At 41.0% G+C, this 24,088-nt stretch overlaps 1 protein-coding gene across 1 annotated transcript; it reads right to left on the bottom strand.

Moving 5' to 3' along the window:
- Window positions 1–9,434: 9,434 nt before the first annotated feature.
- On the bottom strand, window positions 9,435–23,064 carry PAG1 (phosphoprotein membrane anchor with glycosphingolipid microdomains 1; the record flags this gene model as incomplete). The annotated part of the gene is made up of 6 exons (XM_080340116.1): window positions 9,435–9,785; window positions 11,733–11,792; window positions 16,248–16,843; window positions 19,606–19,702; window positions 20,222–20,273; window positions 22,940–23,064. 6 exons carry the CDS (start codon window positions 23,062–23,064, stop codon window positions 9,435–9,437), a joined length of 1,281 nt encoding a protein of 426 aa, XP_080196242.1.
- Between the last annotated feature and the right edge of the window lie 1,024 nt (window positions 23,065–24,088).

Genomic DNA, 24,088 nt, shown 5'->3' with positions numbered 1-24,088 from the left:
TGTGTGCCTGCTTGAATCATGACAGGATTGTGGCTTTGGGAGGAGTAACGTGCTATATAACACAAAGAAGATTTAATAGTTCTTGTCAGATAATGACATCACTACAAAATGTCTGGAAAAAACCAAAATTCTACCAAATAATGCAGATTTAACACCTGCAGGAACAAGTGACTACAAGGACTTAATAAAACATTTGTAAAGAAAAACAACAAAAAAGGTGAAGGTTAAAAAAAAAAAAAGACAATGCTTTCTTCTTGTGTTTTATTCTGTCTGGCTATTGAATTCATATAAAGATTTCAATCCACTGAATTTTGCCAGGCTTTTTGAATTAAACTCATTTCATTGCAATGTAACATTTCCCATTTGACACAATTTACACAGATTTCCAATAAATTCCAAAGTTATTTGCAAATATATTAACCAGATATAATGGCAGAGCCTCTTTTAAAAGCTTTCAGAGAATAGAGTACAGAATCTTCAGATTTTCTCTGCATATAAACAAGTAAATATTAGGATACTACTGTACATAAATAAAACATGTATTTTATATTATTGACCTATGTTCTTACTTTTAGATAACTGACTCATATGTAGCATTTCATCCCCTCCCCAAATATTTACATAAAACTTGTCTACATTTACAGTAAATAACCATAATTACCCACTGTGCTTTCAGCAGCCAAAAAGCTGAATTGGCTAGAAACATCAGATGAAGATTCTTGAAATAATGGCATGACTAAATTACATCAACTCATGTATACTACTACATAATGTCGAGAAGAATTTAATGGCATTTATCAATTTACAAAATGCAACTTAGTGTTGGTTCTGAACTCCTTTAACAGTAGGATAAGCCCTGCAATTACAGTCAAGCTACAATTTATGGAACATACATTCTGCAAAACTACAGTATTTCAGTGTCTGCAGTGGTGTTAATGAAATGATATTGATTTCCAACAGGTAGCAAGCCAAATAACCCATCATGTAGCAAACAAGCCTCAGCAAACTGCCACCTCCAGAGTCTGCATGCACTGACTCCAGGGTTATATAGTACAGTCCGTTCTTTGAGCTGCTCTCACTGCCTCCGGGTCTGAAATATACAGTATTTAACTGCCTCCACACAAAGACAGCCAGAGACACTTCTAATCCTCTCTTTTCAGAAGCTTCTACTGGTTTGAGGATGTTTTGCAGCATCAGTGATCAGGGGATAAAACGGCTGTCAGAAAACAGTTTGTTGCAAGAACGTTTAGTAAGAGAACATTGCTGGAAAACGGTTCCAGTAATAAATATTTTTTCCATTATAAAACAATGGATAAAATACATGACAGTGTATGTAATTAGAAATATATATCCACTATATTCTAAGTATGCAGTGTTCCATATATAAACCAATTTTATGATGAAGTTCTGATAGCACCCAATTTAAAGTGACTCCTACTGAGGCATGATTTTAACCATAGCTATTAGAGATACTTATCCATACAGAAGACTGTTTTTTTTTCTTGTACCTATGGATGCCATATTAATTCACTAACATAAAAGAAAGAAAATACATTTCACTGAAAATACAAACAAAAATACCTAGCACAAAACCAAGCTTCTTCTAAACTCTTAGGGTCCAATCCTGCACTCCTGTCACATGCAAATAATTATACATAAATAAAGCGATTCTGTTGGGTTTTTTTGCTAAAAAATCTGTGCAAGACCAGATCTGCACATGGTACTTACATTAGTGCACCTACACTTGTCCATTTTGGATTTATGATAGAACAAACCCATGTGTTTAGAATTTATTTTCATTTCATTTCTGTTGATATGGAGGATCATGAAAGATCAGCAAACTGCATCATGGTGGGGCAAAGAGGACTTGCCCCTGCCCCTTCTCCTTGAGAAGAATAAATGATGCCATCCATCTCCTGTGAGATTCTTGGCAACTTGTCCCTTCACTGTAACTGTAACCTCTCCTGCTGTCAAAAATCTTTCTGAACAGGTAGTCTGTAGTACAGGTTAAGTGCAAATGAAACTTTGCTATTGTTCCTTTTACCTCTCTCTCTGTAACTGCTGCAGTAGGCTGTACCTGTCTGGCCCTGACAGCAAATGCTCTTTTCTGGGTTTTCAGGTGGGCTCTTGGCACTTTCATCTCCAAAGACTAGTCAGGCTGAGGAGAAGCAGCTCACCTCCCACTTTCTTAAGTTAAAAGGGTCAGGACTGCAAAGCAAAGGGCCATTCCTAAATCATCATCACCACAGGGCAGAGACAGGTCCTGCTGGAAAAGATGAAGATGGCACATGTGGAAACTCAGGAGCCACCAGAGAGATCCATATGCACACACTTGTGGGACGTTCTGAGAAGACTGTTTACATGACTATTCTCAAATAGTCTCAACAATAAAGACCAAATTCCAGTATCCTCAAGCACATGAGAAAGAAGGTTCTTGTGCTCATAGTTTTTTTTTTTTTTAACAAATAGATTTAAACATGGTACCAGTTCACCCCTTACATACATCTTTCCATGTCAGCTGAGTGCTTGCAAGGTACAGAACTTCTTGCCTTGAAAGAAAGTGAAGACCTCCACAGAAATCTGCAAGACGGGATGTGATTTCCCCAAAACCTCTGACTTAAGTCCAGGCTCCTATATCTCACAGGCATATTGAAAAGGTCCCATTCAGAAGTCTTACATGATGCAGTTTTTGTACCCTCTGGACAGCTGCCATATTTCATCAAGGACAAAAGAGATGCAGTCCCATAAACAAGAAGGTAGTCCAAATCCAACCTATGCTGAAGGTTAAAATATGAGAGTCACTTTGCAGACGTTAGGAAGTCAAAACATTAGCACTGTTGTGTGTGTTTGTTTGTTTGTTTTAAGTAATAAGATTTGTAAGGTTTAAAACCCCTTCCCCTAACATTACAGGACTAAAATGACAAGAGTTAGTAACATTGTCTTCTAATGAACAAGAGGCCATCTGAAATCTCAAACGAAGCATTTTGAAGTCAGGTGATACTTACATGCTTTGTAAATCATCTAAACAGATTGTTGCACTGTCACAAACTATAAGGAATAACATAGCTGCCCTCTAACCTGAACAAAGAATCTCATTTTATATTTTCTGTAACAAACATATGCTAGTTAAAATTAGACAATGAATTTGCAGAGACAGACAACTTCCCAGACTGTGCTACTATAACAATAAATGAGCATCACAAATGAAACCCAATAGTCATGAATGTGTATGGCAAGAGAGGATCACATACAGTAGACAAGTTGCTGTGCATTAACAGTGAGTATCTTTACCTTCACAGAAACATCTTTATTTTTAGGCACTTTGCTATCCTGTTTGCAGTGACTGTCTTTCTCAACAGTTTGAAACTCAAGACCTCCAGAAACAAAGCCTCACAACTTGAAAAATCAGAACTGTAAGTTTTATGTTACCTATAGAGTAGGCACAGGCCAATGGGTACGTTATACGAAGATAATCCACACATTTGCTGTGGAAATTGGGGTGCTACGTGAGCAGGTCAGATCAAATAGAGCATTAAAATTTTTCTAGTGATTCTGCCTACAACACCTGAGCTGGATTATTTAGAGTTAGCTTAAATATATCTGCATTGTGTAGACATGCTGCCTGACCTTTGGCTTACATGTAAAATAAGTTTTATCAATTATTAATAATCAATGGGAACCTGGTATTACAAATAAGCTTTCATCTTTCTGTTGTCCACAGGAAAATAACAGTGTCTAGTGTATGTGATACCCTGACGCACTCCTGGAAAATTACCACATAGGCAAATAATTTGTTTAATACTATTGTTCCTTAATACTTTTTGTAAGCCTGGGATCTTTCATACTGACTCAACCAAAAGGGGTTCTCTCTCCTTGAAGAAAGGGAACCCTGTGTTTTTATCTCTGTGATTTTCCATCCGTAGCATTTACCTTTAGCATAATCCTCAGCATATGTTGCAAGCTAGCAAGCAATATAAAAACACTTCTCAAAAATGTTTGGTTTTTGGAGGCTGAGATCTGCTCTGGCAACGTCTTCAGCCATGACCATCCCAAAAGAGTTCTAGAAATCAACTTCAGCACCAGGGTATGAAATTACATTAATAGCAATTATGCTACCTTCTCCCAGGAGAAGACCTGCTGTTGAAAGTCTTCAGCACACCACCACAGGAGCACCTGTCAGACTGAGCCTCTTTCTGCAGTCTCCCATTTTGCAGTAGACTACACACAGCAAGTTACTTGTGAGGCACATAACAGCCTTATTCAGGCATGTTCCAACCTCCCTAAATAACACTCGTCTGAAATAACTGGTAATTCACCTAAGAGCAAAAATCCCTCATTGGAGTGTGGCCCAAATTAAAACGCTTGTCGCAGGAACAGATTTATTACAGTCATATCGCAAACAAAGGTAAATGCACAATCAGAGACAGAAAAAAGTCCTTGCGCTGGGCTCGATGATGTTTCCAATCCCACGCTGCACAGAGTCACATCTCCAGCTGCTTGCGAGACGAGGCACTTGGCCCAAATGGCTGCGTTTAAACACCCGTGGCAAAAGCTGGGCTTGTTACACGTGATGACTCGGTCCTGACCGTGGGTGGGATGAACACGAGACAGGGCAGCGCTGTCAGCCTTCTGTAGTCAGAGAACAGTTACCGCTGAGCTCTGGGAAGCAGACAATGCCAGAGAGAGCGGTCTGTGTCACAACTTCGCACGTCAGCTTTCAGAGAGCACATTGAAACCATTTATCCAGCATCTGATAAAAGCACCATTGAAAGGTTGAACAGAGAGCACCGCGTGTACAGCGTTGTGACCAAGAGAGCAGACAGGAGCTGTTCAGGGAGCTATGGAGATGGACACAGCCCAGAAGAATCCCCGCAGGATGGATTCCCTGAAGGCAGGACAGACGAGGGCTTAAAGAACAAAGGCAGCTGGTCCTCAGCCAGTTGCTGCTGTGGGGATGGTCCAGGTCTGGGTGACTCACAAATATGAGTCCCTTCACCTACTCACCCCCCACAAATCCTGCTACATGTAAGCAAGCCTGCAACTGATATTAATACAAAGACTGAAGCAGCTATTAATAATTGTTCACAGTTGACATGGACAAAGGCCACCACCTCCTTGAATGCTCACTGTTGAAAAACTTCAGAAGACGACTGATAATTCTTATTGCAAAGCTTAGTCATCAAAGCTACAGTACTGCGCCTTTTCAAGGACTTTTGTTAGAGACTATTGCTATTGTAGGGCTAAATGAGGTCCAGTACATTTAAAGTGTCTCTGTAAAGCTGCTTCCAACTTAGACAAAGTGGGGGTTGTCTTTTTGTAGCTTTGTATTAAACAAACACAGTATGGAAAAGAGTATGCAAGTACTAGCTACTTCATAAAAAAGGCACTATAACTGATCTAATGGTGGTAATGAGGCACCTGCCTGTGCTACAAATATCTGCAAAGAACCTGTTTCCATGACTGAGAAAGCAATTCCGTGCCATCATAGAAAGGGGCAACTGGTTTAGGTATGGAGTTAGCACTGGTTTAGGTATGTGGCAAGAACTGGTTTAGGTATGTGATCAGAACAACTCCCACATGATTTATGGAAAAGATATCTAAACTGCATTTCCTATTTCTACAAGTTCCCAGAAGGAAATCAGCAAAGACCTTTACACTAGTGTAGTTAAACACACATTACAGGTTGTCTTGGCCTTACTGTGGCAACATGATGTGAGACCTTATATTGTTATGACAAAAAATGGGGGCAAAGCCACAGACCAGGGGTGTCAGACCCATTTTCACTGGAGGCCACATCAGCCTCGCGGTTGCCTTCAGAGGGCCAAATGTAATTTTAGGACTGTATAAATGTAACTACTGATGTGGCCCCCAGTGAAAATGAGTTTGACGCCTCTGAAATAGACTGTGAAGCCTCCCCAGAAAGGATCACCAGGTAACAAATACTTAAATTTGGATGATGGCATTTTATTTAGGCATACAGTGAAAGAGAAAAAACCGGCAATTAAGAGAAAAATAGGAGAGACTCCCTTCTTCCTGTCAGATCAATTTATTTGGAGATTACTGTTGGAAAAATCTTTCCATCCAGTATATTCGCAAAAAGGAAGCATTGGCAACAGCTATAAAGGAACAGATCTTACTTCTGGAAAGAGGGAATGAAAACAGGAGCTTGATTATTTGTCAAGATGTCATTATTCACTTAAGAACCTTGGACCGAATTCTAAAATGTTTTTCTTCAGCATTAGACTATAATGGAGACTGTAGGGGAGTTATGGACTCCTCTGTGTGTCCTTATTCAGAAGAGTAATTCCTTTTTGCAGCTCCCAGTGCAGGGGGTTCTCAACAGCTGAGGGCAGATGCACATGTTGCCAGCGGCAATCCACAACCTGAGCTCCTTCCCCACCTGGCTGAGGGTCTGGTGGATGCTGAAAAGGTGGTGACCAGCCCAACGGTTATTTAAACAGGAAGGAACGTGCCAGCACCACAGGACTGCAAGCTCAGTACCAGCTCCCAGTGCGAGGCTGGATGAAGCAAGTTCGAAATAAAAACACAAGAAAAAAGAGAGGGGAAGGGATTTCACTGTGGAAAAGGGATGTCTGGTGGTCTCAAGTAACAGCTGTTGGAACAGGGGAAAGAAAGGAAGGAGCTGAGTCTCATAGCCCTTTCCCCAAACCAACACTCTTTATTCTGCTCTGAAAGACCGCAGAGAGCAGTGGGGCAGCCCTCCTCCTCACTTTGGCTTGCTGATCTCCATGGGGGCACTTCTACAGTGACGTTTAATTTTCTCCTCTTCCACCTTCAAACTCTATAATCAAGAGTTCGGTGTTATTCCTCATTATTGTTAGCTGGCATTATTTTTTATTTTTACACTGGTCTTGAAACTGCATCTAGTGAATCTGACAAGCCTCACATTGCTACTGTTTCTCCAAAAGCAGTTGTCCACATCATGAGCAAGACAACCTTTAAGGGATAACTGCATCTTGAGATGTATTTGGGAATTTCAGGAGCTGGGGTGTGCCTGCCACTAAGATGCAGGAGTCAGTTTGAGGACTACATATATAAGCCCCTACCCCTGAGCAAGGAACAGACCGCAAACACATAGTTAAAGACTTCAGAAATTCTCCAGACTTAGCACAAAAGATCGTATGAAACATGGTGCATCTTATCTTTGGCCTTAAACAGTGTGAAGCAGAAGGAGAGAACAGTCATAGAGCGAACTTAATGAATTCACAGTAAAGGGAACAGAAACCTTTTTTTGAGAGAAAAATTTCCAGAAAGGAAGACTGAAGTCAGCTTTAAAAAGCACTGCAGTGAAGTGGAAGCAAAGGGTTTGCTGCAGCTCTGGAAGCATGGTGGCATGGTCAAGAACCCAATGGATGTAGACTGATGCAAACCGCTTCTCCTTGGAAGAAGAGTCATAGCTCACACATACTGCACTGTCGCGTGAGGTCAGGACCCACAAAGTCTGAATGGCTCTGCGGGCAGAGTTTGGCTGCTCTCCTCAGGGCCATACTCCTAACAAGCAAAGCGCATAAATTAGTACACTTCCTTCAGTTATGAAGTTATTTCTAATAAATGTGTATAACCACATGTTTGTTTGCGCTTTATAGTACCAACTAATGTTGAGCACTGGCCACTGATCTGAGAAGGACTCAACCTGATGTATCAAAATCCAGTACCAACCGAACTGAAAGTAAACCTGTTCTAGGTTACTATGGAATAAGCCAACCTCAGTTTATGTACTATTTACTTTGAATTGAAAAGAAAGTACTCTTCAAGCACATGCCAAATATTACATATGTCAATGTTATTTGAATACTACCAGGTTCAGACCATAGTTTATGCTTGTGTCCAAACTACACGTGTATGCTTATATACATGGGGCTATATGCACATGTGTACACATAAATGTGTACAAATGCATATCACACAATGCCAGTTCTCTACTGTTGGACTACTCTTGTACTATTGTACTATTCATTGCACTATTCTTGAAGAAAATAAACGTATCAACCCAGTACCTACTTATTTCATACAAGCACCGTACTTTTTAATAGTAACAGAATAACTTGATAACTTTGAAGAGCCAGTGGCTATCAAACTGCCTGTCAGAGGCCCAAGAAGTTCTTGGTTGCTCTCCTGCTCTTTTTAGCAAAGGAGCAAGGAGGACCAGCGGCCATCCCAGACTAAATCCCACTGTCTCTTCTGCTTCTTTTTTTGCCCTTAGGCAGTGTTCTTTTACATAGGCTCCATTATTTTGAGCTTAAAAACAGCAAGGCATGTTCCACATCCCTGTTCAAGAAGACCAAAAAAAAAAAGCAATTGTTCATTTACATACTTCTGAAATAGAAAAAAAATTAAAAATATTAAAGGAAAACTGAATAAAGCCCAAAGAATGGGATTCCTCCTGTTACATAAAACAGTAAGTTATCTACAAAGACTTTGAAGATGAAAAATAAGTTGTAAAAATAAAAAATATCACCCACTCAGAGTACATAAATTTTCCTATATAATAAACCAGACAAACATTAAAATATTTTCAGTCTTACAAAAGGACAAAATTATTAAAAAAAAGGACTCAACACTGTTAAGGTTAGACTAAACATTAAGCCAATGCATTCGTTTGCACAACTTTTTTCAACATGATAATTGTCTGGTGTGTATGTGTAGAAATATGTGTTCACGTGAGGGGAGTGGCATAAGAATACTAAGGGTGTCACTTGCAGTACTCCACAAATAATTAAAAAAAATCTACAAATACCAGTACACATCTCAAATATTGCAAGTCATATGCTACAGCCCTTGACATTAAAGAAAAGAAAAAGCCAACAGAATGAATTCAAGTACATTTGGATTAGGTCCCTTGTGAAGTACTGTTGTTTGCACTTTAGTTGCAATGAACATGGACAGAGCTCCCCAAAACACACAGAAGTGAGCACACTGTCCCCAGCCCTGCTAGGTAAGTCTGAGCTGAGGTACGATGATCTGTGATTTGCTCAATATTGTGGATGCCCGCACTTGAATAAAAAATGATGCATGAAAAACTGTTTGGAAGCAAATGACATAAAATAATCTTTTCAAATGAAAAGTTAGCTTTGTGTAAAGGCAGTCTTTTTGGTATGGAATCCTATTGGGGTGACAAGCCCTGTACTCCATCACAAATTCTGGTTGTTGTGGAGCTAACAATAAAGAAGCCTTTACGTTGTCCTGGTCGTCATTCTGACCTGACATACCCTTTCCCGTGAGCCTCCATCCACCACCCAGAATAATCTATGGGTATCACACCCTGGCTGAAATGTACGCTGCTTCTTCACAACTTTTGCCCTCTACTTAGCTTTGTTCTTCAAAAGGAGAAGCACTTCTCTCTCCATGTTTCACATGTTCCTTTGAAAATACCAGCGAGTAAAATACATGCTGAAATCTGCCTGCTGGAGTAGTTAAAGTCTGGTGATATCCCTGTGGTGCTGCAAGTCCCCTATGCTCTCATAGTCATTCTCTCCCGAAAGAGCAGAGTGGTTTGTGTGAGGCACAGACAAGGTCCTGTCTTCTTCTCGGCTCACAGACTGGATAGCTTCATAGTCAGGCTCCAGCTCCCCGTTTGGTCTGTCCGCTGACTGAGGCACAGTGGTAGCATTTAGGGTGTTTTCAAAGTCCTTCACACTTGCATAAAGGCCACTGCAAACCGACGGGGACCTCTGTGACACGATTTCTTGGATACAGGTGTAAGGAGAATCCAGTGCTTTGATGGCCTGTCCTGGCTTACTCACCGATGAGTACATAGCTGAGATCTAGAAAAAGGAGACATGTGCTGAGTGTTTAAGCATGGCATAAAGCTTGTCTGCCAGTTTGTACCTCTTCCACCACAAGGATGTTAGTTATTTAAGACAAGACAGGATCTCCTAAACAAACATATCCTTTCTTACAAATTTCTTACAAATCCTTTCTTTTCTAGCATGCATTTCTAAATGGATTTTTGTTCAAAAAAAGAATGCTTTATAAAATAAGTTCATAAATGTAAAATTTCTTTGAACATAAATCCTGTGCAGACAAATTAGACCCAGGACAAAAGAGAATGGCTTTGTGAGCTGGAGCTCTTGCAAGTTTTGCTATGGCCCTGGAGCCAGCTTGGGCTCAAGGGGGAGACAGGTGTCAAAGGGATGATCAAGTTTAGCTGCTGTAATGTAGGAGAATGACGTTGTCTGATCCTTGAGGTTTTAAAAATTATTATTATTTTTAATGGTAGCGGCTACTTTTCTGTTCTCAGAGACACCCCAATAGGAGAGTAGTTATTTGTTGTGTTCATAGGCGGGACCAAGGAGGCACCAAGCCATGTGAAGAGAACATGAAAAATCAGGAGACAAATTATGCACAACAGAAAATGGCAAATAGTCAGTGCCAATCTGGATACTTAAGATCTGTTATTTTGACTAAACTCTGCCTACAAGGAGGTACTGCATCTCAGTCACTGCAGTGCAGAACTTCAGTTCAGAGACTGAAACCTCTCAGCTACTACAAACACAAGAGAGGGAGCTGGAGTCTCACTCCTCGCTCTAAAACTCCCCTCTGAGAAGGTGCTGTGCTTAAACAAGTGTGTGAAGAGTCAAAGGAGAAGCCTGTGTCCACGTGTCCATCTGCTCAAGGCTTGCCGGGGCTGGCGCCGAGCACGGGGAGCTGCTCTGAACTCCCTCTCCCAGATAATATCCCTCAAACTGGGCAGTTGGCTGAGATTCCCTGCACTGCTTCTCTGGGACTCAATATTGCATTTGCAGCACAGCTCTTCTGTTACATTGCAAGTCTTTCCCAGGCACACAAGGCCACTCTGGATTTGTATCAACCCAATTTAAATAGTAGATTGGCATGAAAATACCCATTACCATTAAGCAATAGTGAGCGGTGCAGGTGAACCACATCACTTCTGTTAATTGTTAATTCTGTTTGCTGTTGTGTGGCTTTTTAGTTTGTTTGTTTTTAGTAAAAATAGATATCCAGTTGCAGACGGCAATACTTCTTACTTTTTACTTACTTCAGCCAAGCAAACAAAAAATGGCTTTTCTGCTCATCCATACTTCAACCCTTTTCCAGCATTAAATTGCATGAAGTCAGTTCAAGGATCAATTTATTCATTAATGTCTGGGAGTGCTCCTCCTGGCAGAAAGCATTAGTTCACTCAGCTCACTGCCAAGTTTATGTTTACTTTTATGTCTGAACTAAATATTTATAAATTGCATGGGTGTATTGCAGATGATCACAAGCAACCTTATTTCTGTTTAATTTTTCTGTCTTTGTTTCAATGTCCTCAATTTATTTTACTAACAAACATTTTGAAGAGCAGTTTATGTTCCAGTGCTTTTACTGTGCTTCCTTTTATTTCCCAGAGCCACAAACACTCTGCATAGGGCAGGTGGAGCATGTTTCAAAGGGCTGCTCATTATTATGTTTAAGTAGAGCTTGTCATCCAAACCTAGGAAGCTGCCTTAATGATGAGCTAGTTGTGGCCTCCCGGTATTTTCTGACACCATTTTTTAACCTATTGGCCTGATACAGCCATATGCTAGAATACTACTGATTTTTGGCATGTGGCAGCACAAACTCTGTGCGGAGAAACTTTGGCTTTCACTTTCCCTTCAGACAAATTTCACCTTTTTTAGATCTTGCTTAATCATGCAGAGCTTATGCTAATTTCTGCCTGAAAAAAGGTCTCTAGTCAGTTATTGAATGTTGTGCAAGAAACCTACCTCATCTTCTGTAAGAGATGGATCTTCCTCTCGAGACTTGTAAGACATCGAACTAAGCCTCTGTAAAAAAGGAAGAAAGAAAGAAGGGAAAAAAAAAAGCTCATTACCAGTCAACAGTGTGAAACCTGTAATAAAACCCTCCCATTACAATCAATCCATTATATTTTATGGTCATTTGCTTGCTAGTTCCATTTTACATAGCTAATATCCCTAATAACCAGAGTACATCTCTGGAGATAACAGCCCGGAGGTTAGCAGAGCTTTTTAATGTCTCTCCTCTTGTCCTGACCTGAAAAGGGTAAAAATAATGTAATGGTTAAAACAAACTCTGTTCTGCTGTATCCCTGCCTTTACACTTCTAATGAAGCAAGAAAGAGTCTGAAAAGGCTTTTGAACAATTAAAACTCAGCTGTTGTGACACACTAGTTGGCCTTCCACGTGATTTTCAGATATGGTTTTAGATGACAAAACAACAGTACTCAGCTGGCACCTTCCTGACGATTGTGATCCTTCATTCAGTGGATCCCGGAGGTGCTGTGACGGAGGTGCCGTGTCCGGCTCCCCCAGGAGATGCAGCAGCTGTGCAGAGGTGCCCACCGCTGCCTCACAACTGCTCGGACCCTGACCACGGGGAAGACCTGCTGCAACACACCTTGAGACGGGCAGCTCAACCCTCAAAGCCTCTGGCTGGGTCCAGTTCACATATTAAAGTCACTAAAGGACGTAGGCCTTGGTTTGGTGTCATGTCTAACTTCCAGCATGCAAAGCGTCATATAGAAATTAGGTAATGAAACACTGGGGGAAAAGCATTTTGCTCTTATGAAAAACATCTTAGGACCTTTATGGCAAGGAAGACCCTGGTGTCTGATTCCTCGCTCCTGGGGTGAGGAGGCTTTGCAGGAGTCCTGCTCCACAGTGATTCGGAGGGAACTGTTTGTAAGGGGCCGTATTTTGGAATTTCATGGACATTCTCCACCTAAAATACTTCAGACCTCCTCCAGTGCAGACCAAAGTGGAGTAGAGCTATTTTTAGCACTGTTGATTGAATCCCGCTTCCAGGCACATACTAGACACACAAGCCTTTTTTTTTTTCCTTTTTTTTTTCCCCACAGAGGCTCATTACAACAGATTCTTTCCTACTCCCATTTTTCCTGGTGTTTTTACTTCTGGTAAATATCAAGCTTCAAACCCCTGGGGCACTTCCGATAAAGACCCTGACCCAATGCACACAGAGGTCTGCCCGCTGCTCCCAGGAGGCTTCCCTCATGCCTAACAACTCCCTAGCTCCTTTCTCACCATCTGGAGAATGTGCTCCTTAACCTGTGGTTTGTTTACTAACCAAAAAACAGAAGGAAAAAAAAAAGAAAGAAAAAGGAGAAGTTCAAATGTATTTTTGCCCTTTATTAGTTCTGCTTCACTGCAGCAGCTCAGTTTTGTTTTTCCTTATTTGCAGGATATTTTTTATGTTCAGAAGTAAGTTACTAACTTCTTGCTCGCACATCAAAACAAATACACATTTGCAAAATTCTGCAGTGACTTTCTCTCATCACTGTGTCTATAAACATCAAGTGTCAGGACCCCTTCTACGGTTTCCCACCCAAGTACTGACAAATACCCCAGGGTGTTGGCAATCCTGTTCTCGTTTCCCTAGGACCTAGCGTTCTTTCTTCTAAATGTGGAACTTTTGACACATCAATTTTGAAGGCTATCATCATCTTGGATACTGAAAAAAAACCTTCCTCCTAAACATTTTGTACTTAGCAATATTATAAATAATACCTGAAACCTCAACAGCAGCAACGCTAACAGCATGTGCCCTTATTTGCCTTCCACTTTCCTTTTGTTCCTCAACAGGACTTGATTTTTTGCTCTTTGGCTCAGCTGCTGCACCTGCCTCAGGCATCAGAACAAGATCATCATTCTCTTCTGGTGCATTTATAAGAGATGCTTTGCCCATCCTCAGGCTGCACAAGTCTGAAATCGGATGGCAGCAGCCAAATGTACACACAGAGAGCATTTCCACCAGTGCTCACTTTGGAGAGACCTGGGTGAAAAAGGAGATCTGTAATTCCCCTTTTTAATTAAAAAGGAAGAATTAAAAAGAAAAACTATTCTGCCTCTCCAGTTTTATGAGAAGAACTACACCCAAGTTTTTCCAGGTGCTGGAGGCCTGTAAGAGGCATCATGCTGTTAAAGGTGCCTTGCTTCACCAAAACCTTCCAAAGGATTTGGCTGGGTCATGGCCAATAACCAATTTAGATAACTAATTTTAACCCGGTTATTTGATGCCTGGCTTTATCCTTTCCATGCTGTTATATACTGGAATGATCTCTGGCTTGGTCCACTTAGTGCTCTCCTAGATGACTGTCCTTCAGGAACCGGCATAGGCTGGGTATCATCCTGGCTGCCCTAGTAAAGCAAAGCCTAACTGCAGTGAGAGAGACTCACACGACTGCAGCCTAACTTCTCTCTTCATCAGGGTCAGGGCAGAAGGTTGAAAAGCCTGGGAGATAGACATCAAGTTAAGCAAGGCAGCCAAGTAGCCTCACAAGAGAGGAAGCAAAACCAGACACCTATGGAGTCTGTTGAACTAAAAGAGTTATCAGTGTAACATATATTTCCATAAACATCTTGCTTTTGGTTGCCACATCGGAAAAAACAGGCATTGCTGTGCATTGTTTGAAGCAGCAAAACAGAGGGGAAAATTACCATCATCACAACAGAAAAACAATCCCGTAACCACGTTCCCACACAATGCCAACAATAATGACATTTATATATTCCATCAATTACCATTTCCAACTCTGCAGCAGCTGTAGCTCTGAAGGACAGCACAGGCGCTCGCTTCGATGCATAATGCATGTACTGAGCAGCGAACGCGGGAACATTCTGATGCTGCCCAAGCTCTAACTCGGGATGGCTTTAGCTCTGAATAAATTTTAATTAGACAAACACCTTTTTTTCTGGCACTTGGGGGACTGCATGTGTCATCTCTTGATTAATCCTTCAAAACCTGAACCATCTGAATCAACTCCCACTCCTTGCAGTTACTGACACTGTATACACGGTGTGCTGGGGAGCTACAGAGCAGCAAATGCTTTTCCTTTGTATTGGTGCCTGAGAAATACAATGATTTTCTGCAAGGTTTTTCACACCTGGTAGGAGATATGTCACTGTTACAGAAAGCTGTTTCTCTAGAAGTTTAATTAGAAATTATATATGGCTGGAATGTGGAAGGGGAGAGCGTTGGTGGATTGTTGTTGACAATCACATCTTTATTTTTTATTTAATGAGCTTGTTATTTGTACGAATGTGCACTGAAAAGTCCAGATAAACAATTTTTATATTATGAGTAGTTATTAATTTCAACTCTATTGTGCTTTATAGTTTACATGGTTAATCAGTTACTTAACAAGGCATTTTTCTGCCCTTTGCCTAGATTACTGAAATGCTTCAAGTAAAAGAGCAACCACAAACAGGCAGCAATACCTCAGCTCTGCTATGATTTTTCAGGTAAATGTTTAAAATGCCACATCACATCTTAAGAACTTTTTGGAAATTTTCATCAATACCTAACGTTATTTGATGTCTCAGACACCAAAATTATACTAGCCTGCTAAAATCACAGTTCTTTCATTCACAATTAATAACAAGCTACGTAAACTAGTTCTGAAAAATGCAGACTCAACACTTCATGAAAACTCTGGGCAATGGTCTGAAAGCATCCTTAAAATTAATTCTGGTGAAACACTAAAAACAGGAAAATAACTTGTTGAAAATGTCATCATTCTGTATTTTTCAAGAACACCACTGACTTATCCCAAGGCTGGCGGAAAGAATAAGCTGCTGAGGAAACATCACTTTTGGCCATGATTTCAGCAGGTAGAAATTCATTACGCTGCTTACATGGGACATACGGAATTTGACAAAAATAAAAGCTGACAGTTGCAATCTCTCTCTCTTTCTGTCCCTCTCTCCCAATAGAGACAGATGAGACAAATGGCTTTGAGCAGATGCCTCACACACAGCTAAGCCTAAGTGGCCCAACAAAGGAGGCACACCTGAAGTTAGGGCATCCTCCAAGAATGTCCCCCTCTCCTTTCTGTAAATTGAGGTTTCGTTAGAAAAAAAACAAGGGGGAGTCATTCTGAACAAGATATAAATATTAACAGGGGTACTGGATACCTATTGTAATAGCTGCCACAGGTAGAATACTATCAAATAAAGAACCAGAGGCTTCCTGTTCAATTCCTGGATAATATTTGGGAAAAGCCTTATAAAGCACATACTGCAATGATCCAAAATATTGGTTGCAAGAGAATGAATACAGGCCTATAATGTGAACGCTATAATGTACATTTTAATATTTCCACATTTTACAGTCTTGTATCACCTTGAGTATTTTTGTTTGTTTCCTTGTCATTTTTTTGTTATTAAAAAAAAATTCCTCTCCTGTCCATATCTTCTCTATCATTATCTGCCTGTTTGACAAGGAGAAGTATTTGCAGTATTTACCTTCTCTGGTTTACTTGCTCCTTCTGTCACTTCTTCTTCCACTTCTTTCTCTTGCACATTCTCATTTTCATCAAGAAGCTTCATGGGTACCGGAGGGGGAAGCTCATCCTCTACATCCGGTGTGTTGTCAAGAGGGCTTTCTGAATTAGCACTTTGCCGACTTTTTTTATTTCGGTCAACAGATGCATATTCTGCTGATTCAATTCTGCACTCAGGAATCTGATCCTGACCTTCAGAAATTGTCAGTGAAGCCTTTGATTTGCTGTTACAACTCCCTTCCATGCTGGCTACTGCTCCAACATCTTTGATTTCCTTCACAGTTTCATACAAGCAGTCTTCAACTATGTTCTCTTGAGAGGAGCTGTCTTTCAAGACTTCGTAAGGCCCTTCCATTCCAAGACCTTGATCATTTTCTGCATTTCTAGCTGAGATGATGGTTTCCATGGTATTGTTAGGGGGAATACTGGGTAGTTCCCGGCTCTGGTGACATTTTATAGACTTTCCGAGACTATCCTGTTGATCTAGCAGATCAGAGACAGATGTTTGTACTTCTTCATAAGGCTGGATACAGGCAGTTGTACTGTCCTCTGAGAGTACTGGAGAAAATGATAAAGAAGTATTTTAAACAATTGCCTAACTAAGAAAGGTGAGTGCGATTTGGTACTCTACATGATTTTGGACTCGTGTTTCATCTGAAAAGTTAAATGATACTTAATGCATGGAAACATCTAGTGGTCATCATGCTTTTTGTTTATCAAAAGGTTTCAGCTACAAAGATTTCTGCATTCCACTGTTAAAATATTTTTCTTTCAGCATCTTAAATACTCTGCGCACCCCCACATCACATTACACAGCAACGGCATTGACGGTATGAGCTGGGGATGGGTGGGTAGGTGTTGGTGTGCATGGATGTTCTGCTGGCTTGTGCTTGGCTATATTGAATTCTGACTGACTGCTCAGTAGTCTCAGGTGGGCAACACTGGTGGGAGGCCTTGAACCAAATGCCTGTAATAAGAGCCTTGTGAGATTTTCCCCTTTCCACTTCCCTGTCCTTTGGAATCAAAAGGGAAAGTGTTCCGGCTTGCTCCTCACCTTGTTTAACACGCTGGCCAAATTGTCGTTTGGATCACCCCTCGCCCAGCCCTGCTGCCTCCCTGCACGCCACGCCAGAAGCTCCTGGCTGGAAGGCTCTGCTGTACTTCTCTTAGTCTCGCAGCACATAATGTAGGTTGACAACCTACTAACGAGCCAGCCATATGCACAAAATAGAAGACTAGACTTCAGAAAGTAGTGTTAGGCAGAACATGTTTTTTAAGCCCCAAAAGTGGGTCACATGTCACTGTCACTAGAGGGTGTTAGGGACTGAGATCTGTGGGACTTCTCATCTTAGAGTGCACACGTATGACATTTGCCTGTGTTCAGGGATGTATACATGGGAACACACAAGCATGTTTCAGGTGGTATATGGCATGTAACTTTACATGACAGCATTTCTTTGAAAAATCACTTCTGAAGAGCTTTACTTTTCTTAGTATAGTTCCTATGGCACTCTCTCAGCAAAATCAACCTATTCTTCCATTTCCATCAGTGTGTTTGATAGGATGACATAAAGTGCAGCTGAAGTAATCAGTACCCTTGATTTGGTGAATGTTGTGGATGTTGCTTTGTCCTGTGCTCAGGGCACAGGGACTCAGGCAGCACCCACAGTGAGCTGCACCCTGACAGCAAAATTCTTCGTGAAACTGGAGGTGTGAGCCAGTAATTGCTGTCTGGATGGGAGATGGGAGGAGAGGAAAAGGAAAACATCCTTTTTCATTCACTTGGCTCCTGCATACAACTGGGGAGGAATAGGTGGAATAGGAAGAAGTGTCCACTGTGCCCTGACTAGGACTCAAGATGTCCTAGTCACTACCCAGGATGGCTGCAGACTTCCCGAGGAACATCAGGAACTGGCCGGGAGAAGCTGGAACGTTTTCCCCTTCTGGTGCTTTCTCTCAGGGGTTTCTGTGCTATGCAGAGTACTGTCACAGACCCCAGAGAGCACCCACTCTGTTCAGCCTGGCGGGGGGGATAAGCAGAAGTAATGAGAGCTCACATTTCCATGTTCCTGTGGTTATGGGTAGTGACACAGAATGGGCTGGTGTAAATAAGGGGTTGGCGTAGATAAACACAATGGTGCCACATTGGGTAAAGGAAAAAAACCACAACATTTGATGGTGCTGCTTCCATAGCCCTGGCCCTGCTCAAAAGGCAGGCAGAAAAAAAAAAACCCAAAAGAACTAGTAAGAAAAAGAACACATGAAGTATAAATAAAAAAATTAAAGCATGTTGGTTGCTGCTATTGAGAAGGCTTGTTATGCAGAGTGTAAACTGTGTAACATCAGACAGTCTGAAAACTGTCTGCTGCTTGACAGCACAGCTTTTAGTAGCAGCTTTGGCAGCTGCGTGCGTGGTGACTCATGGCAAAGAGAAACGCTGCCCTTCTGCAGGGCACTGCTCTGCACATCCACTCATTGGTGAGCCACACACACCTACATATGCAACAAGCCAATGGATGGGAACAGCGATTAGCTGCAAAAACAAAGTTTAAAAATTCCCTTGGATACTTGTTTCTGAGGGATAAAGACTGAATAGCTTATCTCCAGCTGCACAGTGAGCTGACGAGGTAGGAGATGAGGAGCGCAGCCCCCGGGTGTTGGTGCCTAGTGTGGAGACAACAGTTGGCTCCCGGCGGTCCTGAGCTGAGACTGTGTTTATTTTTAGGTGCAGCTGAGTAAAATATTTTCCAGTGATACTTCATTGTGAATCATTTTGAGTGTTCAGCAAAACAAAGACTACGGAAAAAAAGGAAGCCTATTTATGTTGCCTGTTTTCTAAAATACAAAAATACACAGCCTCACACAGCACAGGACTATGTTCCAAAGCTGTAGTTCCTGGAGGAGGACCTGAAATATTTCCACAGCCTCCAGGAGTGAAGCTCCAAGGTAGCTGGATGAAGTCTGGCAATGCAGCAGCATTTGCCTGCTGGCCTGGTCTACCTGCAGGTATGGCTTGGTGGCCCAGAGGAGGACCCCAGCACGTTTCCAATGTTGGCTGGTGTGGAGGACTGGGAGTCAGGGTGCAGGACTGTGCCAGGGCATTCCCAGCAAGGAAGCACAGATGCAGCCTAAAATGCCAACATCTCCATGGGATAGGCTTCTGCCTTCCCAGCAAGGCAAATGCACTCACCACATTTCTTAATTGAACATAAGTTTTGTGTGAATTGTGTTCTGCACCATCAAAGTGCAGCTGCGGTGGGAGCTGTGGGCAAGAGGACAGCACCGCTCACCCACCCACCCGCAGGGGCTGCGCTACTCACCCTCGCCATTGCTGAGCACCCCGTTCTGGTCACTGCTCGGAGGGGGCTCTGTGGTCGAACTTGTGATGGAGTGGCTGAACACCTCCTTATCGGAAGGCTGCAACACAAATTAGTAAGATCTAATCACTGCTGGATCAGAACAAATGTTTGCGTAAGTAGATCATGCGACAAATTTCATTCTGATCTCAGAACCCTGACTCCTGGCTGGGACTATGCTGACTATGCTCAAAGATTTAGGTGCTTGGGTTTACAGATGTTTAAACAACCAAATACATATATGTCCAGAGCGATCTTCCTTCCAACTTTTATGGTAATAGAAATTACCATGGCTTTAACCTGTGAGAAGAGAGCAGCTGACAAACAGGTACACCGCACTTACACTGCAAACAGAGTGAAAGAAAAGCAGAAGATCTGGAGTGAAAATGGTGACAGAAAGAGAATCGAGAAAATGCAGATTATTGGTGTCTACACAAGTTCTCCTCCTTTTCCTCTTCTGCAACATTTAACATTTCCGTTGCTCAACCATCTCCAAACTCCTGAACTATTTTCCAACCTGCACTATTTTGCAAGGAGCTTGGTGCAAGTCAGCCACAAGCGGCCAGAAATAAATACTCACCACATTCATCAGATTTTCATGATCTCCATTCTGATGTTTGGCCTTCTTTTCCCTTAATGAAAAAGATGTATGAACTGTTACTACAGGTTATGCTAATATACAAATGTCAGTCATTAATAGATCTTACACACTTGCAGGGAGCAGAACCGTGATTCACAAAAATATTGAAAATGGAATAGCTGAAAATTTATTACAGGGACTAATATGGCCTCTGTGTAAGGTCACCAACAAGGCAGGGCAGTGATGAACATATCTGAAGACATACAAAAAACATACAGCCCTTCTTCTTGTTCAGTGTAAGATTGCAGTAAGGAGTAACTGATGATAATCAAAATATTATTACCCTCAATTTAAACATATCTGAAATGTTCGCAGATAAACAAGATACATGTTTTAATGACAGACTACCTTAATCTGTGTTAGTAAAATGAGTTTATCCTATAAAGAGGTAGAAAAGGGCCATAAAAATCGAACCTTCTTCCACTCAGGATGCTAATTATAATTAATAATAAGCGTAAGCAGATCAAAAGCCTACAAATTTCATAGCAGCAGAGGCCCTAAGCTTAATTTTAAAATTAATCCTACTTCACAGGACCCAAAATAAGGATCATGTTTCCAGATTCTACCATTTTGGAAATACACCTCTTATTCTGAAATATCGTAATAAACCATGACCTTAAAATGATAATAGAATCATGGAATCGTTTGGATTGGAAGGGACCTTAGAGATCATCTAGTTCCAAACCCCCTGCCATGGGCAGGGACACCTTTCACTAGACCGGGTTGTTCAAAGCCCCATCCAGCCTGACCTTGAACAGTCCCAGGAATGGCGCATCCACAGCTTCTCCAGGTAACCTGTTCCAGTGTCTCACACCACTCTCACAATAAAGAATTTCTTTCTAATATCTTATCTAAATCTACCCTCAGTTGAAAACTTATACCCCTTGTCATATCCCTCCACTCCTGGATAACAGTACCTCCCATCTTTCCTGTAGGCTCCCTTTTAGTACTAGGAGGCCACTAAAAGGTCTACCCAGATGAAAGTGCAAGTAAAAAGGTGAGAAAATATTGTTAATAGAAAATCTGTGCTTCTTCTGAAGTCTGCAATGCACTGTACTTCCCACATTGAAGTGAAATAAGAAAATGGAGCAAGTTAAGTCTGCATCAATGGCGAGCACGGTTAAAGTTTACAAATACTTATATCCTCTCTGGAATTTTTCTGACTGACATTTTAGAAGGAGCAGATTTTATTCCGTTTTCCATGTCCTTAATCATTTTTGAACACTAAGCTAGGAAGAAATTTTACATAATTGCATTTATGCATGAATGACCTGCCCTACAGAACGACCTGAAATAAAAGATAATGCGTCCAGACTAGCAACACAAGAATTTATTAAAAAGCATCACCGGTTTACGACAATATATGTCTATAAATGCAAAGACATAGTCAGTGGTTTGATTCTGTCTTAAAAATGTATTTATAGAGAAGTTTCAGGGGTTGGAGTTTACAAGACAAAACATGGTACCTAACTGCAATGTTTGTTGTGGGCTTAAAGGCTTTTCAAATAGGTTTTATGCTTTTAAATAAATTTTTTAAAACCCCTAAACATATTTCTATTATTTTTGTTCAGATATCAGAGGAAACTGCGATGAATAAGACACTGAAATGTCATCTAAGAGCTTACAGTGCAACAAAAGCATTTCTCCTGACTCACATGAAATTATGCTTTTTAGGGTTTCAACCAACTTCTGGGGTCTGGTCTTGCCCATGAGTGTTTTTTGGAGCATGGGCATTAAAGAAATTCTGTTGGAAAACAGGGCCTTCCAATAGACACAAATTATGTCAATATAGGGTATTTTATGACTGCACAGGTTCCTTAGCACTCTCAGTGCTGAAAGAATGTGGTCCTATAGGCATGAAGGTCCAAAACAAAGATTTCGCTGCTACACTGAGTTATGGATAGCGTTTTTTTCCCTCATACACTTGGTTTATAAAGCTATGCTGGCAAAAGGTAGTGATATGGACCAAAACAGCGCCTCTCCTCATGGCAAAGGGTCTGAGGTGTTGGAAGGGTGCCCTGGATTGAGCGCAGGCTGCCCAGCTCCCTCGTGCAATCAGTGGGTCTCAGCTTATGTGTCATGAAGGGGCCTTGAAACGTGAATAAACAAAGTCAGTAGAAGTGCTTGTATTGGTAAAACTGAACCCTCTTACGGAGAAGAAAATAAGGATAAGGTACAAGTACAAGACATTAAGTAGTATCACTGATTCTTACTCATTTTGGTTTCAATGTCAGGATCAATTCCCGAGTCTTCAGGAACGGCCAAAGCAAAGTTGAGATACAAAGAAATTATTTTCCTTTCCTTTTTATTTATACTTTTTTGATCCTGTTTGGCCAACCTAATTTTCTCAGTTTCCCATCAGCAGTGTGATCTGCCAAGTGTCTGCCTGAGCTCCAGGCTTCAGCTTAGGAGAAAGCACCAAGCAAACACAAGTGTTTTTCCTTCACAGCGAAAGAAAAAAGATAATTTAGATTTTGGAATGAATAGAACTGTTCAAATTCAGTTTTGCTCTGAAAACAGATTTTGTACTTTTTTTTTGTTTTTTTCCTGTACCTAAGTCCTCAGTATTTCTTCCTAACTAATTATTCATGAAGCTATTTCAGCCCCTGCACTTTTTGACTCAAGAACTGCTACTGCCCCTAAGCTCCTGAGCCTTACCTGTTGCAGCTGGAGCAGAGGAAGATGAGGAAAGTGAGGAACAAGAGTGTTGTCACGGCTGCCAAACTTCCCCACAGGATGATGTGGACCTGTCCACTGCCTAAGAAACCACCCTCTGGCCCCATGGTCCCAGCAGGAGCTGCCGTCACTTGGGGATGAAGAGGTTATTCCTTGGAGAAGGCTGGCATCTGTGCTGCGTGCACCTTCTGTTTCTGCAGAAAGAAAAACATCATTATAGGTTAATGTAAATTTTGAAAATAATGAATCTGACAGCTAGAAATCTGACAGGAGAGGTTTTCAAATAACGATCTTACCAAAAAAAAGTTTTGAGTATAAGCCAGTCAGCCGAAGAGATTTTTAGCTATTTTTAGCTATTCCTGACAGTGACATAGAATAAACCTTGTCAAATATTAATGAATGCTGTTACCTATCTACAATCTCAACACAAATAAAAGGTAGTCCAGTATCTCTGTAATCGTATTTTGAGGCAAAAGTTTATAAATCCACTTTGAGGGACAGAGTAGTCTACTTTGCAGTGGTATTTGTTCACTTCATTGAAAAGCAAGCTTTCAAAACCAACTACAACTTCTGCAAAGCTGACAAGCCAAAAAGAGAGGTGCAGCAGGTGTTTACCTCCTTATTTCTATGTGAAATGCTTCTTAATAGTATATCTGGTGAGTAATAATCCTGAACTTTCTTTTTTTTGCTTCTTCCCCCCAAGTCTTAAGAAAACAACTAATGAGAAAAATAGAGAGTGGTTTTTAAGAACTTGGATAAACACAACTTTTGCTACAGCACAGCAGCCCCTGGAGAAACATCCTGGTCAAACGGTATTTACGCTATAGAAGTTTTGGTATACAATATATTCTAAAATTTTATACATATTTTTGATGTCATATATAGCGAAATTAAAAAGTTGTCTTTCATTGTGCACTGCAGAAGATATAAATTTCTCCATAATTTAGGAACGGGCTATGCAAAGTCTATTTACAGGCTTTCAGCCACACTTCAAGATTAATAAACACTGAAATAGACCACAATGAAGAAATGAGCAGTAATTTTTTGGGAATTAAAAAGTAGCACAAACATAAGACTGAAGTCTAAAGTCACTAGGATTTACTTTAATTTGATGCATCTATTTTCATATAT

This window comes from Nesoenas mayeri (assembly GCF_963082525.1).
Source record: "Nesoenas mayeri genome assembly, chromosome: 2".
Taxonomy (NCBI): Eukaryota; Metazoa; Chordata; class Aves; order Columbiformes; family Columbidae; genus Nesoenas; species Nesoenas mayeri.
The sequence above is the reverse complement of the archived record's forward strand: the minus strand, read 5'-3'. Positions and strand labels throughout refer to the sequence as shown.